General features: G+C 42.1%; 9 protein-coding genes and 1 non-coding gene across 10 annotated transcripts; 6 read left to right on the plus strand and 4 right to left on the minus strand.

The window, feature by feature from the left end:
- Window positions 1–1734: 1734 nt before the first annotated feature.
- On the plus strand, window positions 1735–3720 carry FOA43_002613 (uncharacterized protein; the record flags this gene model as incomplete). Its single annotated transcript, XM_038922900.1, has 1 exon — window positions 1735–3720. The coding sequence occupies one exon, from the start codon at window positions 1735–1737 to the stop codon at window positions 3718–3720; it is 1986 nt and encodes a 661-aa protein (XP_038778828.1).
- Window positions 3721–3782: 62 nt separating this feature from the next.
- On the minus strand, window positions 3783–5731 carry FOA43_002614 (uncharacterized protein; the record flags this gene model as incomplete). The annotated part of the gene is made up of 2 exons (XM_038922901.1): window positions 3783–5610; window positions 5727–5731. The coding sequence occupies 2 exons, from the start codon at window positions 5729–5731 to the stop codon at window positions 3783–3785; spliced, it is 1833 nt and encodes a 610-aa protein (XP_038778829.1).
- A 901-nt stretch (window positions 5732–6632) lies between these two features.
- On the minus strand, window positions 6633–7829 carry FOA43_002615 (uncharacterized protein; the record flags this gene model as incomplete). The annotated part of the gene is made up of 1 exon (XM_038922902.1): window positions 6633–7829. The coding sequence occupies one exon, from the start codon at window positions 7827–7829 to the stop codon at window positions 6633–6635; it is 1197 nt and encodes a 398-aa protein (XP_038778830.1).
- A 165-nt stretch (window positions 7830–7994) lies between these two features.
- FOA43_002616 (uncharacterized protein) lies at window positions 7995–8564 on the minus strand (the record flags this gene model as incomplete). Its single annotated transcript, XM_038922903.1, has 1 exon — window positions 7995–8564. The coding sequence occupies one exon, from the start codon at window positions 8562–8564 to the stop codon at window positions 7995–7997; it is 570 nt and encodes a 189-aa protein (XP_038778831.1).
- Window positions 8565–8759: 195 nt separating this feature from the next.
- On the plus strand, window positions 8760–9989 carry FOA43_002617 (uncharacterized protein; the record flags this gene model as incomplete). Its single annotated transcript, XM_038922904.1, has 2 exons — window positions 8760–9381; window positions 9859–9989. 2 exons carry the CDS (start codon window positions 8760–8762, stop codon window positions 9987–9989), a joined length of 753 nt encoding a protein of 250 aa, XP_038778832.1.
- Window positions 9990–10074: 85 nt separating this feature from the next.
- Window positions 10075–10962, plus strand: FOA43_002618 (uncharacterized protein; the record flags this gene model as incomplete). The annotated part of the gene is made up of 1 exon (XM_038922905.1): window positions 10075–10962. The coding sequence occupies one exon, from the start codon at window positions 10075–10077 to the stop codon at window positions 10960–10962; it is 888 nt and encodes a 295-aa protein (XP_038778833.1).
- A 55-nt stretch (window positions 10963–11017) lies between these two features.
- On the minus strand, window positions 11018–12799 carry FOA43_002619 (uncharacterized protein; the record flags this gene model as incomplete). The annotated part of the gene is made up of 1 exon (XM_038922906.1): window positions 11018–12799. One exon carries the CDS (start codon window positions 12797–12799, stop codon window positions 11018–11020), a length of 1782 nt encoding a protein of 593 aa, XP_038778834.1.
- A 1477-nt stretch (window positions 12800–14276) lies between these two features.
- FOA43_002620 lies at window positions 14277–14348 on the plus strand. The gene has a single exon. It is a non-coding gene; the product is annotated as a tRNA-Glu (tRNA).
- Window positions 14349–14482: 134 nt separating this feature from the next.
- On the plus strand, window positions 14483–18958 carry FOA43_002621 (uncharacterized protein; the record flags this gene model as incomplete). The annotated part of the gene is made up of 1 exon (XM_038922907.1): window positions 14483–18958. One exon carries the CDS (start codon window positions 14483–14485, stop codon window positions 18956–18958), a length of 4476 nt encoding a protein of 1491 aa, XP_038778835.1.
- A 246-nt stretch (window positions 18959–19204) lies between these two features.
- On the plus strand, window positions 19205–20692 carry FOA43_002622 (uncharacterized protein; the record flags this gene model as incomplete). The annotated part of the gene is made up of 1 exon (XM_038922908.1): window positions 19205–20692. One exon carries the CDS (start codon window positions 19205–19207, stop codon window positions 20690–20692), a length of 1488 nt encoding a protein of 495 aa, XP_038778836.1.
- Between the last annotated feature and the right edge of the window lie 2362 nt (window positions 20693–23054).

Here is a 23054-nt window from a genome sequence, read left to right on the forward strand (position 1 = left end):
GGTATTTTTCCGTTCTTCGCAGTTTAGCGAGGTATTCATATTTGGTTACTATGAAGGATCCAGCAAGGTCAGCAGAGCCAGTCTGCGCTGCAAACTGAATAACTCAATCCACAGTGATTTGACGATCATTGGGTACACCTCGTGCCCGTTTCCTCTGAAGAAAATCCGCTGCTGCTTTAGAGCCCATTTTCTTCTCCAACTTATTATGGAACAACCCACAAGCGTTGCATAAAATTGGTGCACTTTCCGGTCCTTTTCTCCATTCTGGTGTAGATTTTGATCCGCACTGCATGCATGCAATATTAGGTTTGACGCTCAATTCCTGTTGTAGCACTCCTTGGGGTGCAAATGTGGTGTATTGTTCGATATTCCTGACCGGTTCGAATGGTTCCACTCGGAATGTGACAGTTTCTCCGGGCCCAAGATCCCCTGCTATGTTCAATTCGGGGGGTTCCTTCTTCGGAGCTAATCTGCTTTTAATCCTTTCATTAACAACTACTGACATTGTATCTGATTTTGAGTGGTTATGTCTCCGTAGAACCTTACGCCGTTCCTTATGTATGTCTTTGTTTTTATCAAGATCCGTTGTGTACCTCCAGGAACCATTATTTTCCCTCGATAGTTGCTTGTACTCTGCAATATTTCTTGCGGTCAACTCGCAGTACCGTTTCAACTCTTCCAACTCGTAACTTTTTAAGCCTTCTAAAACTTCAATCAGTCTGTGAGAGTCCGCATCGTCTGTCAAGGAACAGAACTCTAGTAATTTCTTGATAACTTCTTTGGTAGTGGCTAAAGGTTTGCTGTCAGGTCCATAAAAGAGATTTCTTGGTATCTGTTGTTGATGATTGATTGTTGTATACTCTGAAGAGTCTCGCGGGATACGGATTGTTCTAAGAAGAGGTGGTGGTGGTGGTTCTTGTAGGTTACGTACAGGTGGTTGCATGCTTCCAGCAGCAAACACATTAGGGACTGGATTCATTCTTAGATAAGGTAATGCAGGACGGACTGGTTGACAACTTGGAAGTCCTTCCATATAGACATTGGATTCTTCGAAAGATGGCTGAACAAATGATTTGGTAAGCTCATTGAAAGACGGAAGCTTGATACCTTTTCGTTCAGGTTCTGATTTCTTTGTCGTGTAAAGCATCTCTCTCCTAGGTTCCTGTCTACTACTGCTCCGAAGAAAGTATCCTGGGCTTTGCTTCATTCATATATCTCGGCCCTGTTGGTCGAGAACTTTGTTTCTGGAAGTTTTACACAGTTTTAGACCTCATGTACAGATAATAGTAGAAAGGTTTCCTATTTGAGTTATTTGTGTTCTTACAGTGGTGATCTCTAAAGCGATCCCTATTTACAGTCATCCGTAAAAAGAAACCTTCTTTTACTAGGGAAATACCAGATAATTCTCTGTAACCACAGATTAATTGAGACTAAAAGCAAGTATTGACATGACGCCTGCTAGTTGTGTCCCAAATATTGTATATCGAAGATTTTATCTGCCATCCTTAAAGGCAGTATATTATGCAATTATATCATCTCACCAGATTACACACTGGAGGAAAGCAAGCAAGAAAGTAGATAGCGGAAGATCGGAGGTGAAGGCTCGTATCAAAATTCTGATTATTGATGGGTTCATTTTTTTCTCGCTTTGTTTCGTAAGATTAGTCCAACTTTGTGAGAAGACCTGTCATTATTTCAGTTTATGTGGTGGACAACGTGTCATAATTAGGGTCGATGGCATTATCCAATAATAATGGAAAACTTGGCAGGAATGATATAGGTTCAAGTTCTGCTTATAAGAGGCGTAAGCTTAGTCCTCGGACAGAGTCTTTGATGAAAACTGATCTGAATAGGGCCATTGAGTACAGAAATAAGAGCAAGCAACTGCTTACTGTATTACAAGAAGAAGTTTGGCAGATAAGGTCGCAATTGGCAGAGAATGAAGTTGCCTTGGATCGTCTTGAAGGAGAGTATGATGGATTGAGAGAGCTGTTCGATGTTAAGGAATGTGAGTTGAACGAGATGGACCTAAAAGGAGAAAGTATTGTCAAGCATCTTGAAGAGTGTTTTGTTAAGTTTAAGACAGTTCAAGAGAAGGAGTTCAATGAGAACGTTGAGAAAATGGGGCAGGAGTATGATAAGAAAGCTGCCAATATGGTTGCGTTGAGTCAGAAGCAATTCGAGGAGGAGGAGAAACGATTAAAAGATAGAAGTGAAGAATTGAAGGTCGAAATGAATAAAGTGGAGGAGGATTTTGCCTTGGAGGTTGCAGTTTTAAAGAAGAATCATAGATTGAGAGAGATAAACCTCAAATTGGAAAGAGAAAGGGAGATTCAGGAGCTTAAGCGAAGAGTTAGAGAGACTGATGACACGATTTTGGTGCAGGATGGAGATATTCGAGAAATCTTACGTAAAATCAAAGAAGAGAGGGAGAAGAATAGTGTGCTATGTGAAGAGCATAGTAAGTTGGATGCCAAGGCTGAGGAATATGAAACAAAGACTGCTAGGATAAGGAGTGAAACAGATGGATTGGTGGAGCAATTGGAAACATTTAGGAAGCAGAAAACAGAATTGGAGAAGAAATGCGATGGGTACAATAGTGAAGCTGATAATTACAACCGGAAATCTTTGGAGGAAGAAGCCCTACGAAGGAAATTGCACGAGAGGCTGCAAAGTCTTAAAGGAAACATTCGAGTTTTCTGTCGAATAAGACCTGAGCAAAATCCGATGTGTTTCCCGATGGAATATTGTGATGATGGTGACGGTAAAGAGGAAAGTGAAGTTGGTGAAGATCTGATCAAAATCCAAGAACCGGCGGGCTTTGGCGATAGGAGGAAATCTGGTGTGACTTGTTCACCCAGATCTTACTCGTTTAAATTTGATAAAGTTTTTGGCAGTCAAGATCGTAACGAGGATATATTTGAGGAGATTAGTCAGCTGGTTCAGAGTGCATTGGATGGGTATAATGTGTGCATCTTTGCCTATGGACAGACCGGATCCGGTAAAACATTTACAATGTCGAGCCCTGGTGATGGTATGATTCCAAGGTCTGTGAATCAAATCTTTCGAAGTATAGAAGAAACCAAGAAGTCAGGTTGGAGTTACAAAATTACAGGTCAATTTTTGGAAATTTATAGAGAGACCATCAATGATCTCATAACAGGGAACGGAGGCATTGAAATCAAGCATTCACAGACTAACCGAAAAACTGTATTGACAAATGTGTCTAAAATAGAACTTCGAACCCCTTCCCAAGTGGATAGGATATTGCAGAAGGTTAATGAAAGTCGAAGCACCGCTTCTACTAAGATAAATGATCGTTCCTCTCGGTCCCATTTCATCTTTATTCTTAGCATTATCGGATCAAACTCGAAGACTGGAGAAAATGTCGAAGGCACCCTCAACTTGGTGGATTTGGCGGGTTCAGAAAGAGTCTCCAGATCTCAAGTTACCGGCACAAGGCTTAGAGAGACCATGTTCATCAACAGGTCTCTCAGTTCTTTGGGTGATGTGATCATCTCCTTAAAGAATAAGAATCAGCATATTCCCTACCGAAACTCAAAACTCACTTACCTACTACAGTATTCCTTGGGAGGAAATTCGAAAACATTGATGTTCGTTAACATCTCCCCTAGCGTTGGTCATTTCAATGAGACTCTAAACTCATTGAGGTTTGCCCATAAGGTCAATGGAACACATATAGGAAGGGCAACTAAATAATGGTATAATATTCATTAATGCATATAAACAGGATGGAAGGAATAAATAATCTATTGTCATCATCATCTAATTTTGAGCTCAATCTCTTGGTACGGATTGTCTAATAGAGAAGGCTGTTTTAAAGTGTCCTCGAGTAGCTCACCACTTTGCTTTAAATCTTTCCAAAGTTGTGATAACTTTTCCGTTGCGAAATCGTCTAGTTTGTGACGTACTCTGTCGTTCAAGCAGAAGTTATGGAAATTCCTCAAAACATTTCGGTCTATCAAATCTAGGTCACCGTTTTCATAAGTATCGATAAGTTTTTCAAGAGCTGTACCGTATTGCTCGTAATAGCAATGGGCAATTAGGTACTCACCAAAGATATTAGCATCCGGAAGAATCTCAAACTGTGATAAGTTGAGATAAAAGTTATTCACTTCGTTCAAAGATGCAAACTTCAACGATTTCAATGCCCAGTAACAGCTCTCCTGGTTCAGACCATATCTGGCAGGCAACGCCTGAGCCTGGTTAAACATATCACGAACGCGGAAAGAGTCTTCTATAGAGCATAATGCACCCATCAGTGCGTTCAGCAATTTTATATCCATATTTAGAGAGAGATCCATTTTCACGGCCAACTGAAGTTTCGAAATCCCATCTTCATATTGAAATCTGCTGAAGGATTGTAAAAGATAGATGTATATTTCTTCTCTTGGTGGTGGCAGTTTATTTTCTTTGCTGAGCTGCTTCATATCTGCATATATTTTTAGTGCTCTCGAGGGATATCCCACGTCTATCCAGTACTTAAGGAGCGCAGGATAGAATTCATAGGGTAGAGAAAAGAATTTCTCCAGAAATTCGTAAAGAAGCCAGTTGCTTTTCAAATCTTCACAGTTTGTAACAGCATACCGATAATATAACTCAATCAATCTGGGGTAGTCGCTGATATCATATCTATCCTTGGTATTCTTCAAGCTTGGAACCTCCCTTTCAAAAATCTCCATCGCATCACCAACAAAGTTTCCCTTGAGAAATTGTTTCACCATTGCATGAAGAGCGTTTTTGTCTAGAGGATATTCAAAAGCCTTGATCTTCTTGTAAACTTGGGTCTTATAGTATAGGTCGTCAGAGGTCTTGTCAAAGTAATCGGCAAGTAAGTGAAACAACACAGGGATATATATTCCCCCATAATCATCGTCCCATGCCACGGCTTCTTCCAACGATGTTTCAAATGAGTTTACAGCTGCTTTAACGTCTCCTGATTGAAGATAGTGTCGTATCAAGATAGAAAATGATCTTGCATCTCGAGTGAGTTCGTACATTCTATCGAATTCTTGTGAAAAGGACTCAATAAAGTCGGAAGACTTGTTTGAATAGCATAATGACTCTAGTATGCAGTTGTATGTCTCTGTATCATTAAGCCGGTAGTCTCTGTGGTACTCTGAGTCTAATTTCCCATTCACCTCTTCAATAAGTTTGCAAAGTTCGATACAGCCATAAGATTCGGCAGTTTGGTACGCCGTGTACTGCAAATAAGAAATCCATTCGCCCCTACCAAAATCATCGAATGGATGTTTAACTTTGAGATATCTCATAAGTTTGGTTGCTGCACCATCATAATCCCCGAATTTTAGTGCAGAAGACACGATGGCCATAAATTCATCATCTCTAGTCTTGTCCAGCAAGGCCTCATTGGTGAATTTATCGGTCAAAGTAGACAACTTTCTCATAATAGTGAGGCAACAGTCATCGAAGTTGTTTCTGGTGGCAAAGTAAAGGAGGTTAATATATTCCGTCATAGGGCAAGGTAACTTCTTTTCAAGGATGTCAAGCAGTAAAAGTAGTTGCTTGTTGACGGTATTTCCCTCATAATCATAGCTGATTTCGCCATCTGCAGCAGTAAAGAACATACTCAATATAGCCGTTACCTTCTCCGGAAGGTTGGAGAGATTTGATAGTTGTGCGAGTCTCACTAGAGTGTGTGTGTCCGGTTGCACGTCTTTAAAGGCTTCCAAAAGAATATTGACAACATTTTCTCTGACGTCTTCACTCTTGAATGTTTGTTCCTCATCTATGAATGCATCGATTATCGGAATGAGATTTGTCCTGTTCTTTCCGAGTAGTACGTAATTCAAGAAAATCTCAAAGAGTTGCAGCCGAATAAACTTATCTTGGCCGTATCTTTGCGTTTCTCTTAACGCTTTATAGAATCGAGGGAAAAAATCCATGTATTGAACGTCCTCCAGGGTCATTGCAGGTAATACGCTTTCAAGAGCAGCCAGCATTTGGTCCTCAGTAAAGAAATCCGCAGGTTTTTTACCTTGATCGATGAAATTCACCACTTTATTAACAAAAGAGAGCTGACCCTTGGCGAATTGACCATTTGGAAGGTGTGGTATCAGTTCGAAAAGCTTTACCTTGAGTCTTTTGGCCTTTGTCTTGGCGTTCATAGATCCATCTTTGTAGATCATCTGCAGGTCAAAGTAGAGACCGGACAGTTTCTGGTCGGTTTCTATGGAGATTGTGGAATAAAATTTGGGTAAGAAAGCTGTAGTATAACGATTACGTCGAACAGTAGGGTCCTCGCAAACCCTGGAGCTTAATGAGCTATGGTAGCGAAAGGTGGCCCTGAATCGAAGCATGTCGATACTTCCAAGTATGGAAGCTTTGGAAGCATGCGATCGCAGACAAAAGCTGCCTTCAGAAGTCAGCCAAGCCAAGCTTCGAGCATAATGGGGCATTTCAGAGCGAATGAATGAAGAAAGGAGACAATGAGTAAGGGAACAAGACGGCAATGGAAGGTATCTCCTTAGTGAGATCCCTCAAATTTTTTATTTTAAGCCTGAATTTCGAGGGTGTGGCAAAGCAGAAGGAGCATTTAAAACGATTAGTAGGTGAGTGATTACAGAATATATAAGAGTTTGAAAGAGAGATCAATTCTTCTTCTGGGTATCTATTGGGTTTCCATGATCATCGTAGAACTTGACGTTCTTTTGATAATCGCTGATGGCCCAGTTTAGTCCGACAAATTTGACATCAGTATCACTCATACCCTTGGTGGTGGTGTAGTTGGTCCACCAGTCGACACTACTAAAGCGACTATCCTCTTCTGGAAATCCACTTTCACGGCGAAGCTTGCAAACCTGCTCACGAAGATATGCGCAGACCTTACTACGCAACTTTCTAGTTTCATTTCCAAACTTGAGCTCATCTGTCATCTTGAAAGGGTTGTCAACGTCATAATATTTCAGACAAAGCTTCTGCCACTCGCTTCTGAAACCCTCGATGACCTTCTCATCTAATGGTTTGCCGATGTTAACGGTAACTTTTGAGCCTCTGTTGCTAAAAGTAAAGAAGTCAAAAAGATCATCTTCAACCTTTTCGGGCTTGATTTTCTCGAACCCATCGGAGAAGATAGGTACTATAACTGGGGCCACGGTAGGTTCTAATATGAGTCTTGCAGTACCCCAACGGAAGAAACGCATTGAGTTCTTGAAAGGAGGTTGTAACTGGCAGACGAATGCCTCTGGAAAAACATGTACCAAAGAGGTCTTTTTCCGAAGCATTGGAGGAGAGTAAATCGAGGAAAAGAAGTTTACAGAGTCTTTAGGAATCAGTGAAGGTGAGATACAGGATCGGGTCCCCTTAAATATATGTTTCTCGTCTAGGGTATCGTCTGGACATAAAAGTCTAACGCATGCATCTATACCCGGTTGGAAGGGGCCTCTTCCAAACCTTTGGCAAGAAAGGATTTTGCCAAGCGAGAAAAACGTAGAAGTGGTTGAATTGGTAAAGCAAATATTGGAAGCTGCCATACCCCACCGTATATCATCCAAGTCCTTGAAGTATCTCCAGGGAAGACAAGCCCATAGAAAAGGGTCATCACAAGTAGACATATGATTCATCACACTTAAAATACAGCGATTGCGATCACGAGCATTTGCCATGGCACCATCCAAGTTTTCCAAGCCTTTCACCTCAACGTCATACATTGTATTGAGAATTATCTTAGAAGCCCCTATCACGCTATTGCAGGCGATATGAGAGAAAAAGTTCCATATTTTCGATCCATGAGGCCTGGTTTCGTCTAAGGTCTTATCCCCGCTGGCAAGAATGTCGTAGAAAGACATGGAAGAGCTCTAGAGATAGGATAAAGGCAGAGACAATCGAGAGACAAATTTTATGATTTTCAATTTTATATCGTCAGATGGTTTTTCAGCATCGCGATGGGGGGAGGAGGAGGGCCTCTGTGACACTACATGGATCATGCTTAGCCATTCAATATTACCGTTAAATTATATTCCTGTTGCTTCTTTCTTCTTTCGAAGGTGTCTTTTTTCGTCTATAATTCCCACCTTGACACCTTCGAGACCTTTCTCCTTTAACATCTCAATGAGATACTCTTCAACTTCCTCACCAACATCACCTTGGATAATGATTTCCTCCTTCTTTTCAATATTCTTCGAAACAGAAGCACCTGTAGCGAATTTCGAGGAGAATTTCTTGGCCAATTTCTTCATATCAATGTCAAATTGATCCAAATTACTGATGGCGATGATGTTCTTATGCTTAGTCCTAGGAATTCTTTTGATAAGGATCTTTTCTTGCTGTAACTTCCTCATTTCTCGAGCCTGTTTCCTCTCTTCCTTCAATTGCATTTTTGCTAAAGATTCCGAAATCTCAGCCTCTCTTTCCTTCGAGAGAGAAGACTGTGCTGGAGCCTCAGAGTTGTATAGTTTGTTGTATTGTTCAGAGTTGTTTTCATGGAGCCATTGCTTGCATTTTTTAAGAGTCTTTCCAAACTCACAATACTCTACTGGAAGTGTACATTCTCCACAATAGAGGACGTGAACGGGTTCCGACATGGCACTTTCAATTTGACTGTGTCTACAGAACAAGTGGCTACTGTTAACCATCAAATCGAAAATTTTTCAACGGTTAATAATTTTCTCTTTTTTTGTGCTGTCCATTCGCGAAATTTTTCTTGGGCGAAGAAAAGTTTGAAAGGAGCGAAAGGAATAGTCTGTTGTTGAAGTGACCTATCACTTTATTACTATACAATGGCTGCCAATTACAGTGCCCAGACAGTGGCTCAATTGAAAGAAATATTGAAGTCTAGAGGACTTCCTGTGAATGGTGTGAAGGCGGACTTGATTGCACGTTTGGAGGAGAGTGATAAGATTGATGCAGAATTGGACGAGCAAGAGAAGGAGGAAAAGGGAGGAGTCGCGGATGCCAAGTCTGAAGCTGTTGCACCTGTTGCACCTGCACCTGTTGCACCTGCCGCTGTTGCACCCGCTGCACCTGCTGCACCTGTTGTCTTGGCTCCTACTATTCCTACGGCTCCAGCTGCACCTTTGGCTCCACCTACTGCCCCAGCCGTGCTTGCTGCACCTGCTGCACCTGCTGCACCTGCTGCACCTGCTGCACCTGCTGCACCCGTTATGACATTGGATCAGTTGAAAGATGCCGCTGTGGAGATGTTGAACCAAAAAATAGCGAGGGCCGACAGATTTAGCTTGGAAAGCGACGTCAAATCTCTCAAAACGTCGTTGAATAGAGTCCTTAAATTCGGTGTTTCTCCGGAATCTACCATCGCTAAGGAACTCGGCTACAAAAGTGATGCTCAAAGAAAGAGAGAAGAGGCTGAGCGTAAAACCAAGGAGTATCAGAAGAAGATCAGTCAAGACCGTCAAGACCGTCAAGGCAATCAAGGCAATCAAGACCGTCAAGACCGTCCAGACAGTTCAGACCGTCAACACCGTTTGAATTATCAAGGTCGTCGGGACCATCACTTTGGCAATAGAAGAGGAGAAAGTAGATTCAGACCTTACGCCAGGGAGAGATATTAAACGTTTGCAAAAAAAAGAAAGTCGAGCAATGTGTGTACTGTATATCAAATATCTTAGCTACGTTATCGGAATCCCTAGTACGTCTTATCTTATCAATTTAGTTTAGTTGGGTGAGGCGCGCTATCAGAAATTAAATTGGAAATTGAGATATCGAAAATTGGTGTGGAAGCTGATTCAGATCCAAAAGAGGAGAGAGAGTGCCACCATTGGTGACAGTTGTCGTCAACTTCTTCTTTGTTCAAGATGGAAGGTTCGCAGTACGGTGAATCAGCGATTTCCAGTGCCTCTATTGGAGAGGTGATGGTAGCAGATGGTCAATCTGATGCACTGGCAGGTATTAACGACGGTTATTCATCGCTCTCCGGTGTGTTCTCTGCCTGCATTCTTAACCTTCCTCCTGACGTTACCAAGAAATCTCTTTTTTGGCTGCATACTTGAATTAACTAATCTTGACGCCCAAGAAATCAATGATGTTCAACTGTTCGACTCTCCTGGCAATTCTGCTCGGTGGTGTAACATCAGTATGTCTGATTATACTCTCCTCAACGAGGTGATATCTGCTCTAAACGGATATTCTATTCAGGGACGGGTCCTACAGTGTTATTTTCAGCCGCAGCCACCGGGGCCCTATTACAAAGCAATACCTTATCAACCAGCATATCAGATGTATTCGTCTCTGCCGGGTTCTCAGTCAGATGATATTGCAGGTTCTGCAGGTTCTGGGGGTTCTGGGGGTTCCTTCGGTTCCTATGGTTACTACGGTTCCTACGGTTCCTACAATTCTTTCAGCTCTGGCAGCTCTGATAATTCTGCAAGCTGGGAAAATGACTCCACCTATACATCAGCAAATCATAATCGTCGTCATCGTCGTCATAACCATCAGTATTCTCCTTCTTACAGACGTATGGCTCCCCTTCCATACAGTGGCTACTTATTCAATGGATCTTATGGTTATACTCCATATATCCCTGACTATGGAGGATATCCAGGCTATATGCCTGTTACTTGTGGTGGTGATGATGCTGATTATGATGAGAAAGTAAGTCAAATCGATGATACCATTCTCAGTACGGTGGAATTGGCGGTTTTTAATCCGAAAAGGCATGTTGATCCTACCCGATTGTTCATCGGAAATGTTCCGTTCAGTTCGACGTTTGAGAACCTTTGGAGTTCATTCCAAGAACATGGTGAGAAGAAACTAAAAAGTTTGGAAATGCAGAGGCAGTTGAATGGAATGTTCAAAGGTTTTGCTATAGGAATTACAGGATCGCATGACGAGTCTGTTGAGCTGATAAAAACGTTCAATGGAAAGGAGTTTGAAGGGCGAGACTTGATAGTGAGATTTGATAAGTTGCCCAAGCAGATTATGAGGAGCCATGGAAGAAGAAGACTCCTCCTAACTCAAGGGTAGCTAGCTAAATACTTGTCTACGTAATAATTTGTCATATATCTATTTAGCGGTATCGTTAAAGGAGCCGCTGAAAATTCATTAGAGTAGATTTCGATGAAATGCTCGGAGTTAGCTTGGAAAGAGTAGGAGAAGTTATGCCATTCATATGGTCTTCTGGCTTCTCCTTCTCGTAATTTAAATTTAGGTAGTCATGACGAGTGCTAAACACAAGTTCTAAATCTATACGGTCCCTAGTGATGCGGAATAACTTCTCTAGCTCGAAATCATTGTTGATAATTCTTCCTGTGCCGTTATTTCTAATCTTGAGAATTCTGGCATGGTCTATAACGCCGAAGGCTGATTTTGAATTGGATACAAGCTCCAGCAACGTTGGTGGAGCATTCGTTTGAGAAGAATAGAAAAACTTCAGCTCTTGATGATTGAATTTAATAATAACGGAAGTGAGCTGGTTTCCAAGCGGCGGTAAGCTGATTCGACGGCTCGGTGTATTAAGGATAAAGGGCAATCCGGATGCTGGTGCCAATGCGGATGAGGGTGCTGCGGATGGGGATGGGGTTGGCGCTAACGTTGGAATCGATGATGAATAGAAAAGGCTTTTGGAAGCTGCTGTTGACAGGTCCGTGAAGGGAGGCATAGCGGCAGAAGTTGTGGAATGGGCATTTGCATTCTGTTGCTCCAACATCCACTGTTGAATTTTGGACTCCTTGGATACCAACGGGTAATCCTTCAAGACCACTCCTCTGAATATATCGCAGAGAGGATAAAGTACGGAATTAAAGCCAAAATCCTTGACACAACCACCTATTAGCTTCTTAAATAGTTGAGATGCCACGTAGTCAGAGAGACGGTTGACCTCGACGGAGTTGGGGTCAAGATTCTTGATAATAACGCTGAGGGTCATGTCGCTTTTCAATCGTAGTTTGATATAGGAGGAAGAATCTAAAATGAGGTGATCAAACCACTTTTCTAACGTGAACAAGACTGCCGAGGTTATGCAACTAGAACCCACTTCGTCTAGTAGATCGTAGCTTTTATTAACTCCTGTGTTGTGAGGTCCTACCACACAAGAGAACTCATAGCAGGTTTTGGATCTTTTGATCTGGTTAAGAATCTTCTTGGCAGCATCTGTAAACTCCGGGTTGAGATTGAGCTTGCGTATGGAAGGAAGCCGTGCCTGATCTTGAATCACGGGAGCAACAAGTGACGTTATGGCCAATCTAGATATTCCCGACTCTTCCTGCATCACTGGAGAATTGGCAGTCATAGAATTAAGCTGGCTGGTGACGGCACCATTCGGAGAACTATGACCTGACCCAATATATCTAAACGAAGGTGACCGCTTGATGAAAGGCTGCGGCATCGTTGGCCTTTGCAGCTGCTTCGAATCGCCGTTTTCTTCATAAAGTATCGTAGCCAAAAACTTTGAACCCTCGTTATGCTCGTCAATTTTGTGCTTTTTGCGTCTTTGTTCTTCCTGCTGAAGCTTACTTGCCAGCCGTTTCTCGCTCCGTTTCTTATTTCGACGAACGCTTTGTATGGCCAGCCGAACAAGTTTGTCAAACTCAGGAAGTGTGTCCTCCGGAAATGCAAACTCAGACATCAAGGTGAGGGCACATAGGCTTATCTGGTCGTCCTGCTCACTGGCCTTTTTTGAAGAAAGTGAAAGGCTCTCCACTAGCTGAAGCCGTCTGGTGGTGAACTTTTTCCAAGCCGCTTCGTCTATAAAATGTAACCTTCTTCTAATTATACTTGTGGCACCGTTACTCAAATTGTAGCGTGCAGAGTTGTTTGACGTTGAGGGGGATACCGTATTATTTGCGGTAGTATTCATCGCCATGACTGTTGATGCATTTGCATTGGTGGCATCTTGACTAGCGGTCTCTGAGGGGCTCTCACTGGATGCCGACACCATCAGGAAATATAAATAAAGGAAGGCGAGTCCCAGCTAGGTCTTATGGTCAGGTGGAAGATTGTTAAAGAGAACGGAACGTAAAGGAAGAAATTTTCAGATTCACAACTAGGAGATACTCAAAATAGTTTCATGTCAATCACAAAATGAGTCTATGGATGGAAGATGTCCGGGTAAAACTAAAGGAAAAATACCGAGTCTGGGCTGCATTCTGTGCGGGGGGTAAAGAGTAAATTAAAGCGGGGCCTCGGGGGAAGTCTGCAGAGGAAATTTCAAAAGAAATAAATTCCCGCTCGAGGAATCAGCATTATAATTTCCATGAATCAGCAGTCGACGGACGGACAATTTTCCTCCTTGGTAATTTCTGAGTATGGCTTTTGACGGTTTTAGCTTACTCTTTTCGGGTATTTTTGCTTGCACCCGGATGCGCCGACGTCTGGTTACCCTCGAGGAAATCTTATTTGTGGGGAAAGGAGCCTGGGGACATGAGCGTTCTATAAGGGCCGCACCCTATTGGGCGGTTATTTTATTGTCCCACTTTGATTCATTTTTTTCATCTATTTATATATCTACTCGTCCATGAAACTAAACCTATTTCTTCTATTTATTGGGTCAATTCGAGGTTACAAGATAAATCTCCATGATGATGGGTTTCTAAAATCAGGTCCTATTTGTGTGCGTTTTACCGAGACCTCTAATTTTATTTTTTTCTCTCGTTTGAGCGTCTACTAACTTTTCATTCTATGATTCCCTAGGAATCCACACTCTATCTCGATTGTCACCTCAGGATAAAGTCTTCCTACCAAGATTTCTGTGGAGCAACTAATCAGCTTTGTAAGTGCTACTACATTTCCCAACTACTTGAGAATTGTTTGATGTTCTGTCCTGAATTTAATCAAGATACTCTAAACAGACTGCAATCGGAGTACTGTTCTCATTTGGATCTATTTAATCTACCAACCAATATTACAGAGCCTGTATCCGATCCGATCCGTTTTAACTTCACTTATGATCCTATTTTACTAGCCCTAGAGAGGGACCATCCTATTCGCCAACGAAATTATTGGTTTAGAGTCCCCAAAAAGATACACTCTCCAAAATTACCTTCCCTATTACCTTTTGGACGGTCTGAAAATAATGCTCACCCTATAACTGCCAGCCTGTTTTTACTTTCAAGCAGTTTATTTATCCATTTATTATAGAAAGGCATTTAAAATTCTGAAGTGTATAATCAGTGAACTATTTTTTAATACATAGATATTAATCAATGCTTGGCTGCAAAATTCTGAAATTACAGATTGTGCAGTATCAAGATTTATGATGACACAAAAAGTCTTCCTTGTTCTTGTTCTACTATAATATACCTATGTCTTGGATAAAATCTGCGCACACGAAGGTAGTTCTATCCGATATAGTGTAATGGCTATCATGGTCCGCTTTCACCGGGCAGATTCGGGTTCGATTCCCGGTATCGGAATCATTTTTTTTGGCTTTACAAATCTTGAAAATTGTCGTTCCAAAATGTCAACCATAGTCTTCTGAAAAACTAGACTTTCAAAAAAATCTTGAGAAGCTATTCTGCAGAGTATTCTCTCTGCAGTCCGCCTAGCCATGCAAGATAATCGCAACAAGGTCAAATTACCATCATTTTCATCGATTACCAGTGGTATTCGGCTTCCTCCATCGTTGTCACAATCTTCGCAGTATCCTACAGGCTATTATGATGCTACTATCATCACTAGAAACGGCATACAGCAGACTCAGACCCAATCTAACTATCCCTTCAAACCACTAACGAGATCTTTTACCAACCAGTCACAATTACAGGGTCTGAATTTGCTAAATGTTCAGTCTCGGGCTCCATCTGGTGCTCAACCAACTTCACAGTCCCAGCCATCTTTAGCTTCTGAGATGAACTTTGGCTCTCATAGATTCATAGCCTATAAAAACGAGTCAACGGGCAGTTACTTTGACAATCAGGACATTTTCAATGAAATATCTTCCTCTCGAAAAGAAAGCTATAGCAAGGGGAAGCTCTATCCAGAGGAAAAATCTTATGGAGTCATCTCTGGACCTCCTCGGACCTCTCGATTCTATAGATTTTTCACGGGAGATTCCAGGCATATTTCTGGCAACATAAAAGGAACTTTGAATGAAACCATAGGGTTAACTGGTTCCCCGGGACCTATAGAGTCCAATGGGTACTCAGAAACCGAAGGAAAGGGTGAATACTCTCCATTGTCTACTAATGGAGCTACGCCGGTTATGGCCAATGGCTCCAAGAGCGCTAATGTTACTCACCATTACAATCCCTATATATATCCTCAGAATAGGAACCGGGTGAATCCTCCTCCAGACTTTCTCAACGATAAAAGAGACTCTGAATCGGATTTAAAGCCGACAAATGTGGACTCAATACCTATATTACATCCCACGGCAGAACAGTTCAAGGATCCAATCAAATATTTAGAAAGCGTCAAGGATTTGGGAACCAAGTATGGTGCCGTTAAAATTATTCCTCCCTCTCATTACAACCAGAAATTTGCAGCCAATTTGGAGTCCCTTTGGTTTAAAACGAGGCGCCAGCTCTGGAACTCTCAGGTCAATGAACTTGATTCTCGTTATCAGTTTCACATGAGATTGGAAGAGGCTATGAAAAAGGGAAAGTTATCCATCAACAAGCTTCCCTGCATAGACAAGCGTCAGATTGATCTCTGGCGGCTTTACAACTCAGTTCAGCTCCGCGGGGGGTTTCAACTCTGTTGTGGCGAGAAGATGTGGGCCCAGGTGGGTCGGGAGTTGGGCTTTTACGGAAAAATTACCAGCTCATTGTCATCCTCGATAAAATCTGCTTACATTAGATACGTTTTGCCTTTAGGATTGGAGGATGTTGAGAGGGACAACTTCAAATCCGAAGATTACATTCGAAGAAAGTCGAAGAGACGCAAAATGGAGGATGGATTCTATTTACCAAGGATTTCCGGATCTGCTACTGCTTTTAGAAGGCCAAGAAACCATCTTATTGCGGCCGGATTCAACCCTTATTTTGATCAAGGAACAACTCAAAAACGTAGTATTACAGTTAATGATGACAATACGTTGCCATGCTATGATTTTTATCACTGGCATCATTCTAAGGATATAGAAGATACCTCTCCCCTCCAGACAAGGGTCTCTTCCTTGTACAATATTCGTCAGTGCAACGAAAAAACTAAAATGCTCAAAAAAAAGACATTGGATGTGCTTGGCGTTCAGGAAGGAGATCCTCGTTTTGACGATCCCCTTTTCCTTGAGCAGTCGTTCTGGAAGGTGTTGAATGATCCGGAGTCAGTGTTGGAGACAGAGGCTGCTTGTCACATAAGCACGAAGATCCATGAATCTGGATTTGGCTCTAAACCTCACAGCACTTCCATTGATACGCTATTGAGTCCTTGGAACTTGCACAATCTCCCTGTCTGTCGGAATTCAGTTCTACAGTTTTTGCAGGCCTCTGCCGACTCCATATTGACTCCTTCGCTAACATTTGGCATGTTTTACAGTGCTCAAAGTTGGACAATGGAAGACCATTGGCTATACAGTGCAGACTACCAGCACATGGGAGACAAACGGTTGTGCTATTTTATTCCATCAAGATTTCAGGAGAACTACGAGTGTTTATTTTCGGAATTTGTCAAGTTGAAAGAAGAAGATGATAAAGATCTTAGTGAATGCTACGAGACTTTTCGGGGACTTATCAATAATCCGGACATTTTTTCAACTACGGTAGAGAACAGAGTATTGACAGACGAACATGTTCCGCGGTGCCATGTTCGGAACTCTGGATTCGATCGTTTGATGAAACATACGAAATCAATGCGTACCAACGAAGATATCTTATTATCACCAGAGTATTTAAAACGACACGGAATTGACGTCTATGGATGTTTTCAAGGACCTGGAGAATTCGTTGTGAAGTTTCCCAAATGTTACGGTTCTTCAATTTCTTTGGGTATGTCCGTCAGCGAAAGCGTTAACTTTGCTACTCCTGAATGGCTCAGCGTATCCGAGCATTCTCTCGAATGGCTTCAGAAACAGCAGATTATTCCCAAATTTTCGAATTTCAGGCTTTTGATCAACATTGCCAAGAAGTGCAGAGATAGAAAGGTATTGGAATGTTTGAAACCCGTGCTAGAGGCTCGAGTGGAGAAGGAACTACGCCTAAGACGTGAAGTACGTGAAAAAGGTGGCAACCGTTTAACAGAGACAATCACTAAGTCAGAAGATAAGTTCAACGGGCCATTAGCTGTTACGGATGCGGATTTGTTGGATACCTTCCCATCCATTATCGTATTGACATGCAGGAAGAACGTTGATGACCAATTCACCATGTCCTTGAAGCACTTCATGGAACACTACGATGTTGATAAAAATGATAGCGAATTCAAAGTGAGTCTTATTTGTAACGTGGCAGATGAATTCCTAAAGAGCATTGTTAAGAATTTGAAGTCCAGGATGATCAGCGGTGAAGAATGGCTTTCAAAATATTATACAGCTATTTCTGGCTATGATAAGCCTTCATCGAAGGTGCTTAGACCATTGGTGATGGAGGGTGACATTATATTTGGAGACAACATGATAGAAATGCATGACAAAATGGGGAAAAAGGCTGTTAAAATGTACCAAACGTTAAGAAAAGAGATTGAGCGCACAGACAAATGGGCTGCCAGATCGAGCAAATTCTTACAGTACAAGGTAACATCTAGAAAGAGACAACTGCGAGAAGACGGTATTGATGAAGATGAAAGCAGTGAAGATGAGCAGGCGTTTGATCATTGGAATAGCATGGAAGAACTAGATAGTTTGGTGCATGATATCCCAAGGTTATCTGTTTCTGCACCAGAGATGGATCAACTAATTGAGCTTGCCAAAGAGATTAAGATGTTCAACAAACGTGTTGGGTGCGAGTTAAAGAGCAACGGAACAAGCTTTACTGAGATCAAAAATCTTCATCTAGTGGGACAGTGCTTTGGAGTAAAATTGGACTCGTTTTTCTTGTTGGACAGGATTTTGAAGAGACACAATTGGCTAGAGACTGTTGAAAATGCGATGCAGAAGCCACAATTGTACGATTTGCGAGTTTTAATGAGAGAGGGAGAGAAAGTAGCCGTTTCTGAAGATGCAGAGAGGATTGATCTGTTGAAAGATATTGTGAAAAGAACGGGGGAAGTGGAATTGGAAGGCAGGCAGTTGATTGAGAGCATTAGTGCTTCGGGAGAGCAGTTGAGACGGTGCTATGAAGCTTCTCGTAGATTGCCTATTGATGTGGAGATCAAAAAACATCTTTTAGAAATGGTGAAGGAGTATGACAGCGTGTGCAAATGGTTAAGTCCCATTGAAAGTGGAGCCAGCATGAAGCAGCTTTGTGAACACCTTTCAAAGAGCTCAAAATACATCGAATTGGAGCCTTTGACTGGTAAAATACGAGAGGAAGTGCTAATTCCGTTGGAAACGTTTTATAAACGGATCGAATGCGACATACCATCACTGCCGAGGAGCGAAGCATTACTAGAAGAACATCTACAGAAAAGCATCTCAATAAATAAAGAGGTGTTTAACGAGCCACGCGAGAACCATAATTATTGCGTGTGCAGACGGCGTCACGAGGATGAAGCTATGATAGAATGTGACAAATGCAATGAATGGTTTCATTTCAGCTGCATTGGTCTTAAACCCGATGCCGATATCGAAAAGATTGGATACTTGTGTCCGATTTGTGATTTTGATAATCACCTCGATACTACGAAATACCATTCATATGAGATGAGTAAGAAGCCGGAGATCGAACAGTTACAAATTCTTGCGGAATGGGCTCGGCAGCACCTCAAGGTTACGACACCTGTGGTTGAATCGATCGTAGAACTATATCAAGGAGCCCAGAATTTTAGAGAGACAGTCTTAAAAGATTTAGAGTACAATGAGGAGGGTAAATTGGTTGAGAAGGATATTGAGAAAGTTAGGTTTGTTCTAAGGAAGCTTGGAGGGTGTTCTGTGAATTTCAGTAAGGATAGAAAGGAGATGAAGGAGTATTTAGCTAGGATAGTTCAATAGATATACCCGCGATTACGTCTACCCCGCAATCTCCGGTGGTGCGCGACAGAGAAGCCCGCCCCAGGGTAAAATGCAGTTGGAAGCGGCGGCGGTGATCCGGGAGACCCCTCAGATGTCACCTCAAACAACGGTCGCCCGGTAAGTCCTCGACAGACACATAACATACATCTGCAAAAATTTTAAAGATTTAAAAGATCTTTTTGTTGACTACTACTCCTGTAACTAGATTCCTTTTCCTTCATCAAGATGCTTCATATTGCCGCATCCAGATGCTTGGGGCTTCGGATGGGTCCAGCATGTGTGAAATGTTCCAGCAGGCTATCCTATAGATACTTCAGTACAGTCAGAATAGCTTATCAGGAGCATGCACATGGACATACTCATAGCCACAGCCATATGGCACCGGCCAGCTTCCATACACACGAGGATTCTGAAATCACCCCAGATGAGGCCTCTCAAAACATTTACATGCTGGAAAGGTCGGACTCGGGAAAGTACACGCTGTGGAATAAAGTGAAAGACTTTTTCAATCCTCACAAACCCATCAACCAGATCCTGGGCCATTCGCATTCGCATTCTGGCTCTTCCTCCCACCACAGTCATACCCACGCTTCTGCCGCCGAAACTGTAGAATTATACGACCCTGCAAAATTGACTAGCAAGGGAGTGCGAATCACGTGGATTGGGTTCTTCGTCAACTCTTCGATGGCCGTTTCGAAGTTGATTGGAGGTGTATATTTCCACTCTCAGGCTTTACTAGCTGATTCCATTCACTCCTTTAGCGACCTAATTTCCGATGTTTTGACTCTTTCTACTGTGAGATTCACCAATAAGAAGCCTAATATCTTGTATCCGTTGGGTTACGGTAAGGTGGAGACCTTTGGTTCGCTACTGGTGTCCTCTATCTTACTTTATGCAGGTCTTCAAATTGGTTTCGGTTCTTTTTTCAGTATTATCGGTCCTATACTTCCCGCTGGAGCTTCTGAAGTGATAGAATATCTTCCATTCCACATCCACAGCCATGGTGTCGAGGGCCTCGGTGGTAGTGCGGTGGCTGATAGCTTACAGACGGCTGATATCAATGCTGCGTGGTTGGCATTGGCCTGTATAATTGCAAAAGAATGGCTTTTCCGGGCTACCAGTAAAGTTGGCGAGGAAATGAACTCAAAAGTGTTGATAGCTAATGCTTGGCACCATAGGGTGGACTCCTTAACGTCAATGGTGGCTCTTGTTACTATTTCGGGTGGTTACTTCCTTAATGTCTACTGGATGGACTCTGTGGGAGGATTAATTGTCTCTATGTTGGTGATGAAAGTTGGTATTTCCGGCGTTTTCCAGTCTTTTAAAGAACTAATTGACAAGGCAATGCCTCGAGATGATCAGAGATATATGGATTTGGAAGATGCAGTCAACGTTCAGTTGATGAAACAGGACAGAAACATCTTGATCAAGGAATTGGCTATTCTTCCTTCTGGTACCAATATGAATGTTGTGTTGAAATTGGGAGTTAGTGAGTTCAATGAAAAGTACGAAAGTGCTTTAACGTTGGACAAAATGGGTAAGGTCGCCGAGGCTTTGAAAGCTGATATTACTACCGATTTCCGTAATGTGAAGAATGTCTCTGTGCAATTCATCTCTACTAGCGAGATGAAGGAGTTACCAGAGGAAGAGCAGATAGAAGACGATAAGAAGGAGAAGAAGATGGAGGCGGAGAAGAAGGATAAGCTAAATTGAACTTTTATCTATACTTTTTTTGTTAATATCCGATTTAAATCTACCCTCTAGGAAGTCTGGTACAGTGAACGTTCGACTCGTTGACAAATTGAACTCCTGCTCTTTAGTAATGGGTATTCCGTTGATTGTGGTGGCGATATCAACAGCCACTCTCTGAAGTATCAGGCCTTGGCTTTGACGTCCGGTGACACTGATAGTAGTAACACCCTTTTCGAAATGCGGATAAGAGCCAAGTTTTATGGATATCTTATCGATTTCTTGTTGCTTCAAGCCTAAATATGGACCAAACTCAATCTCACTCAGTTCTGTGACGATAAAAAGACTCATAAATGGATCTGCAGGAAGCTTTAAACTGGGGAGAAGTGCCTTGGTAAGTAATTCTTCAAAGAATTTCGGAACTCCAGGTAAAATGCATGTCTTCCCGTTGATAACCACGGCAGGGGTCCAATTAGTGGGAGAGTAGAACCTAGTGACGCCGGGACCTGACGGCAAATCCAGCATCCTTTTGAAAGAATGCCATTGTGGGGTGTCCCCTACAGGGGGAACGGGGCTCTTGCTGAGCCTTCTGGCCCTTTCTAAGGTGACAAAATCCAACTTTAAAGGGAGATTAAATGCTTTGGCTATGGATTTGTATGTAATATCATCGTGGGTGCTTCCAATACCTCCACTAGTAATAGTTAGATCGAATTTGTTGAATTTCTTGACGGTATCAATAATATCATCCTGGTCATCACCGACTACGGCGATTTTCTTCAATTCAATGCCATGCTCATAACAGATCTTGGCAAAGAATCTTGAATTGGTATCAATGATTTTTGAGTTGAGAATCTCGTCTCCAATAATGATGCAACCGGCTGTCCTCATAATCGAGTAGAGGAAATGGATGCTGGTAAAGAAATATCTAGCTTTGAATAATGGTAATAAATACAATTAGGTATAAAGGAAAAAACAATAAAAAATCCGTGATCCTAAGTCACGAGATGGTTAGTTTGCTCGTGATCTTCCACTCTAGCACCACACTCTGTAAAACCTGTAATACCAAGGTTTCTCGCTGATGGCTTGTCTTTCTGCCTCGTAGATTTTTCCTTGAAAAGCTATATCGTCTTCTTTTCTTCCTGTAATCAAATCGATCTCTCCGGGCTTGTAGCCGAACTGAAAATCCCCCTTTTTCATCCAAATGTATATCTTGTGACCGGAGAACGAAACGAGAACCACAAATCCACCAAGACAAGTCTTGAGGAAGTGAAGGAATCCGCCAGTTTTTCCAGCTGGAGGAGAAATCGCTATGTAAACCTGGGCAGCCAAGACAATTACGCAGAAGATAAAACCGAACCAAGCGCCGAATAGTCCTGTGTTTGAAATATATCCCAATTCGGAAAGGGGTCTTGACTGGGATTTCATGGTTCTTCTGAAAATAATCATTGAAAGGCAGATGGAGCCCCATGTGAAAAGAGAGCTTAAGCCAGACAACGAAAGCAACCATGTAAATAGAGTATGGGCACCGTCACCAATCAAGGAAATGTAGCTGAGGCATCCGAAGGAAAGCGTCAGGAGAATTGCCATGAGAGGTCTTCCACGTCTATCCAAGTAGCCGAAGATAGGAGGAGCCATGCCATTATCTGCTAGGGATACCAAAGTTCTTGAAGCAGCATATATTGCAGAATTACCAACAGAAATGATGGAAATGAGGATTACCACATTCATTATTGAAGGTAACCCTGAAATTTCTGCAATTGATAAAGCGATAACCAAAGGAGAACGGTTAACTCCATCTGATTCTTCGTCTCTGGAAACCAATCTTGGATCATTATAGGGAACCAAAAATCCTACCAAAATAAGCGTGGATATGTAGAAGAAGAGAATCCTCCAGAAAACCTGTTTAGAGGCTTTGGGAATTGTTCTTCGTGGATCTGGTGTCTCAGCGGCACAAAGTCCGCACATCTCTGTACCACTGAAGCTGAAACTGGCCGTGACAAAAACAGAAAGTATACCTTTAAATCCGGCAGGAGTAAAAGGCCCGGGAGATTTCCAGTACTTATCAAGTACGGGTTCAATTCCAGGAATACCACCAAAAAGTATTATCAGACCGAACGTGAGGAAACCCACAATGGCTATGACTTTAGACAGGGAAAATATAATTTCAGCATAGCCATAGATGCCCACAGGCATCATATTGATAGTTATGATAAGAATAAAGAAGATGGTGATTAACCAGCCTTCATCAACCAGAATCTGATTACCCCAAAAACGAAATGTCATTGAGGCAGCACTTAATTCCAAGGGTAATAAAATTAGCCATTGCATGAAATAGTTCCAACCTATAGCAAATCCCCAACTAGAGTCAATGAATCTGGAAGAGTAG

Source organism: Brettanomyces nanus, chromosome 2, assembly GCF_011074865.1.
Source record: "Brettanomyces nanus chromosome 2, complete sequence".
Lineage (NCBI taxonomy): Eukaryota > Fungi > Ascomycota > Pichiomycetes > Pichiales > Pichiaceae > Brettanomyces > Brettanomyces nanus.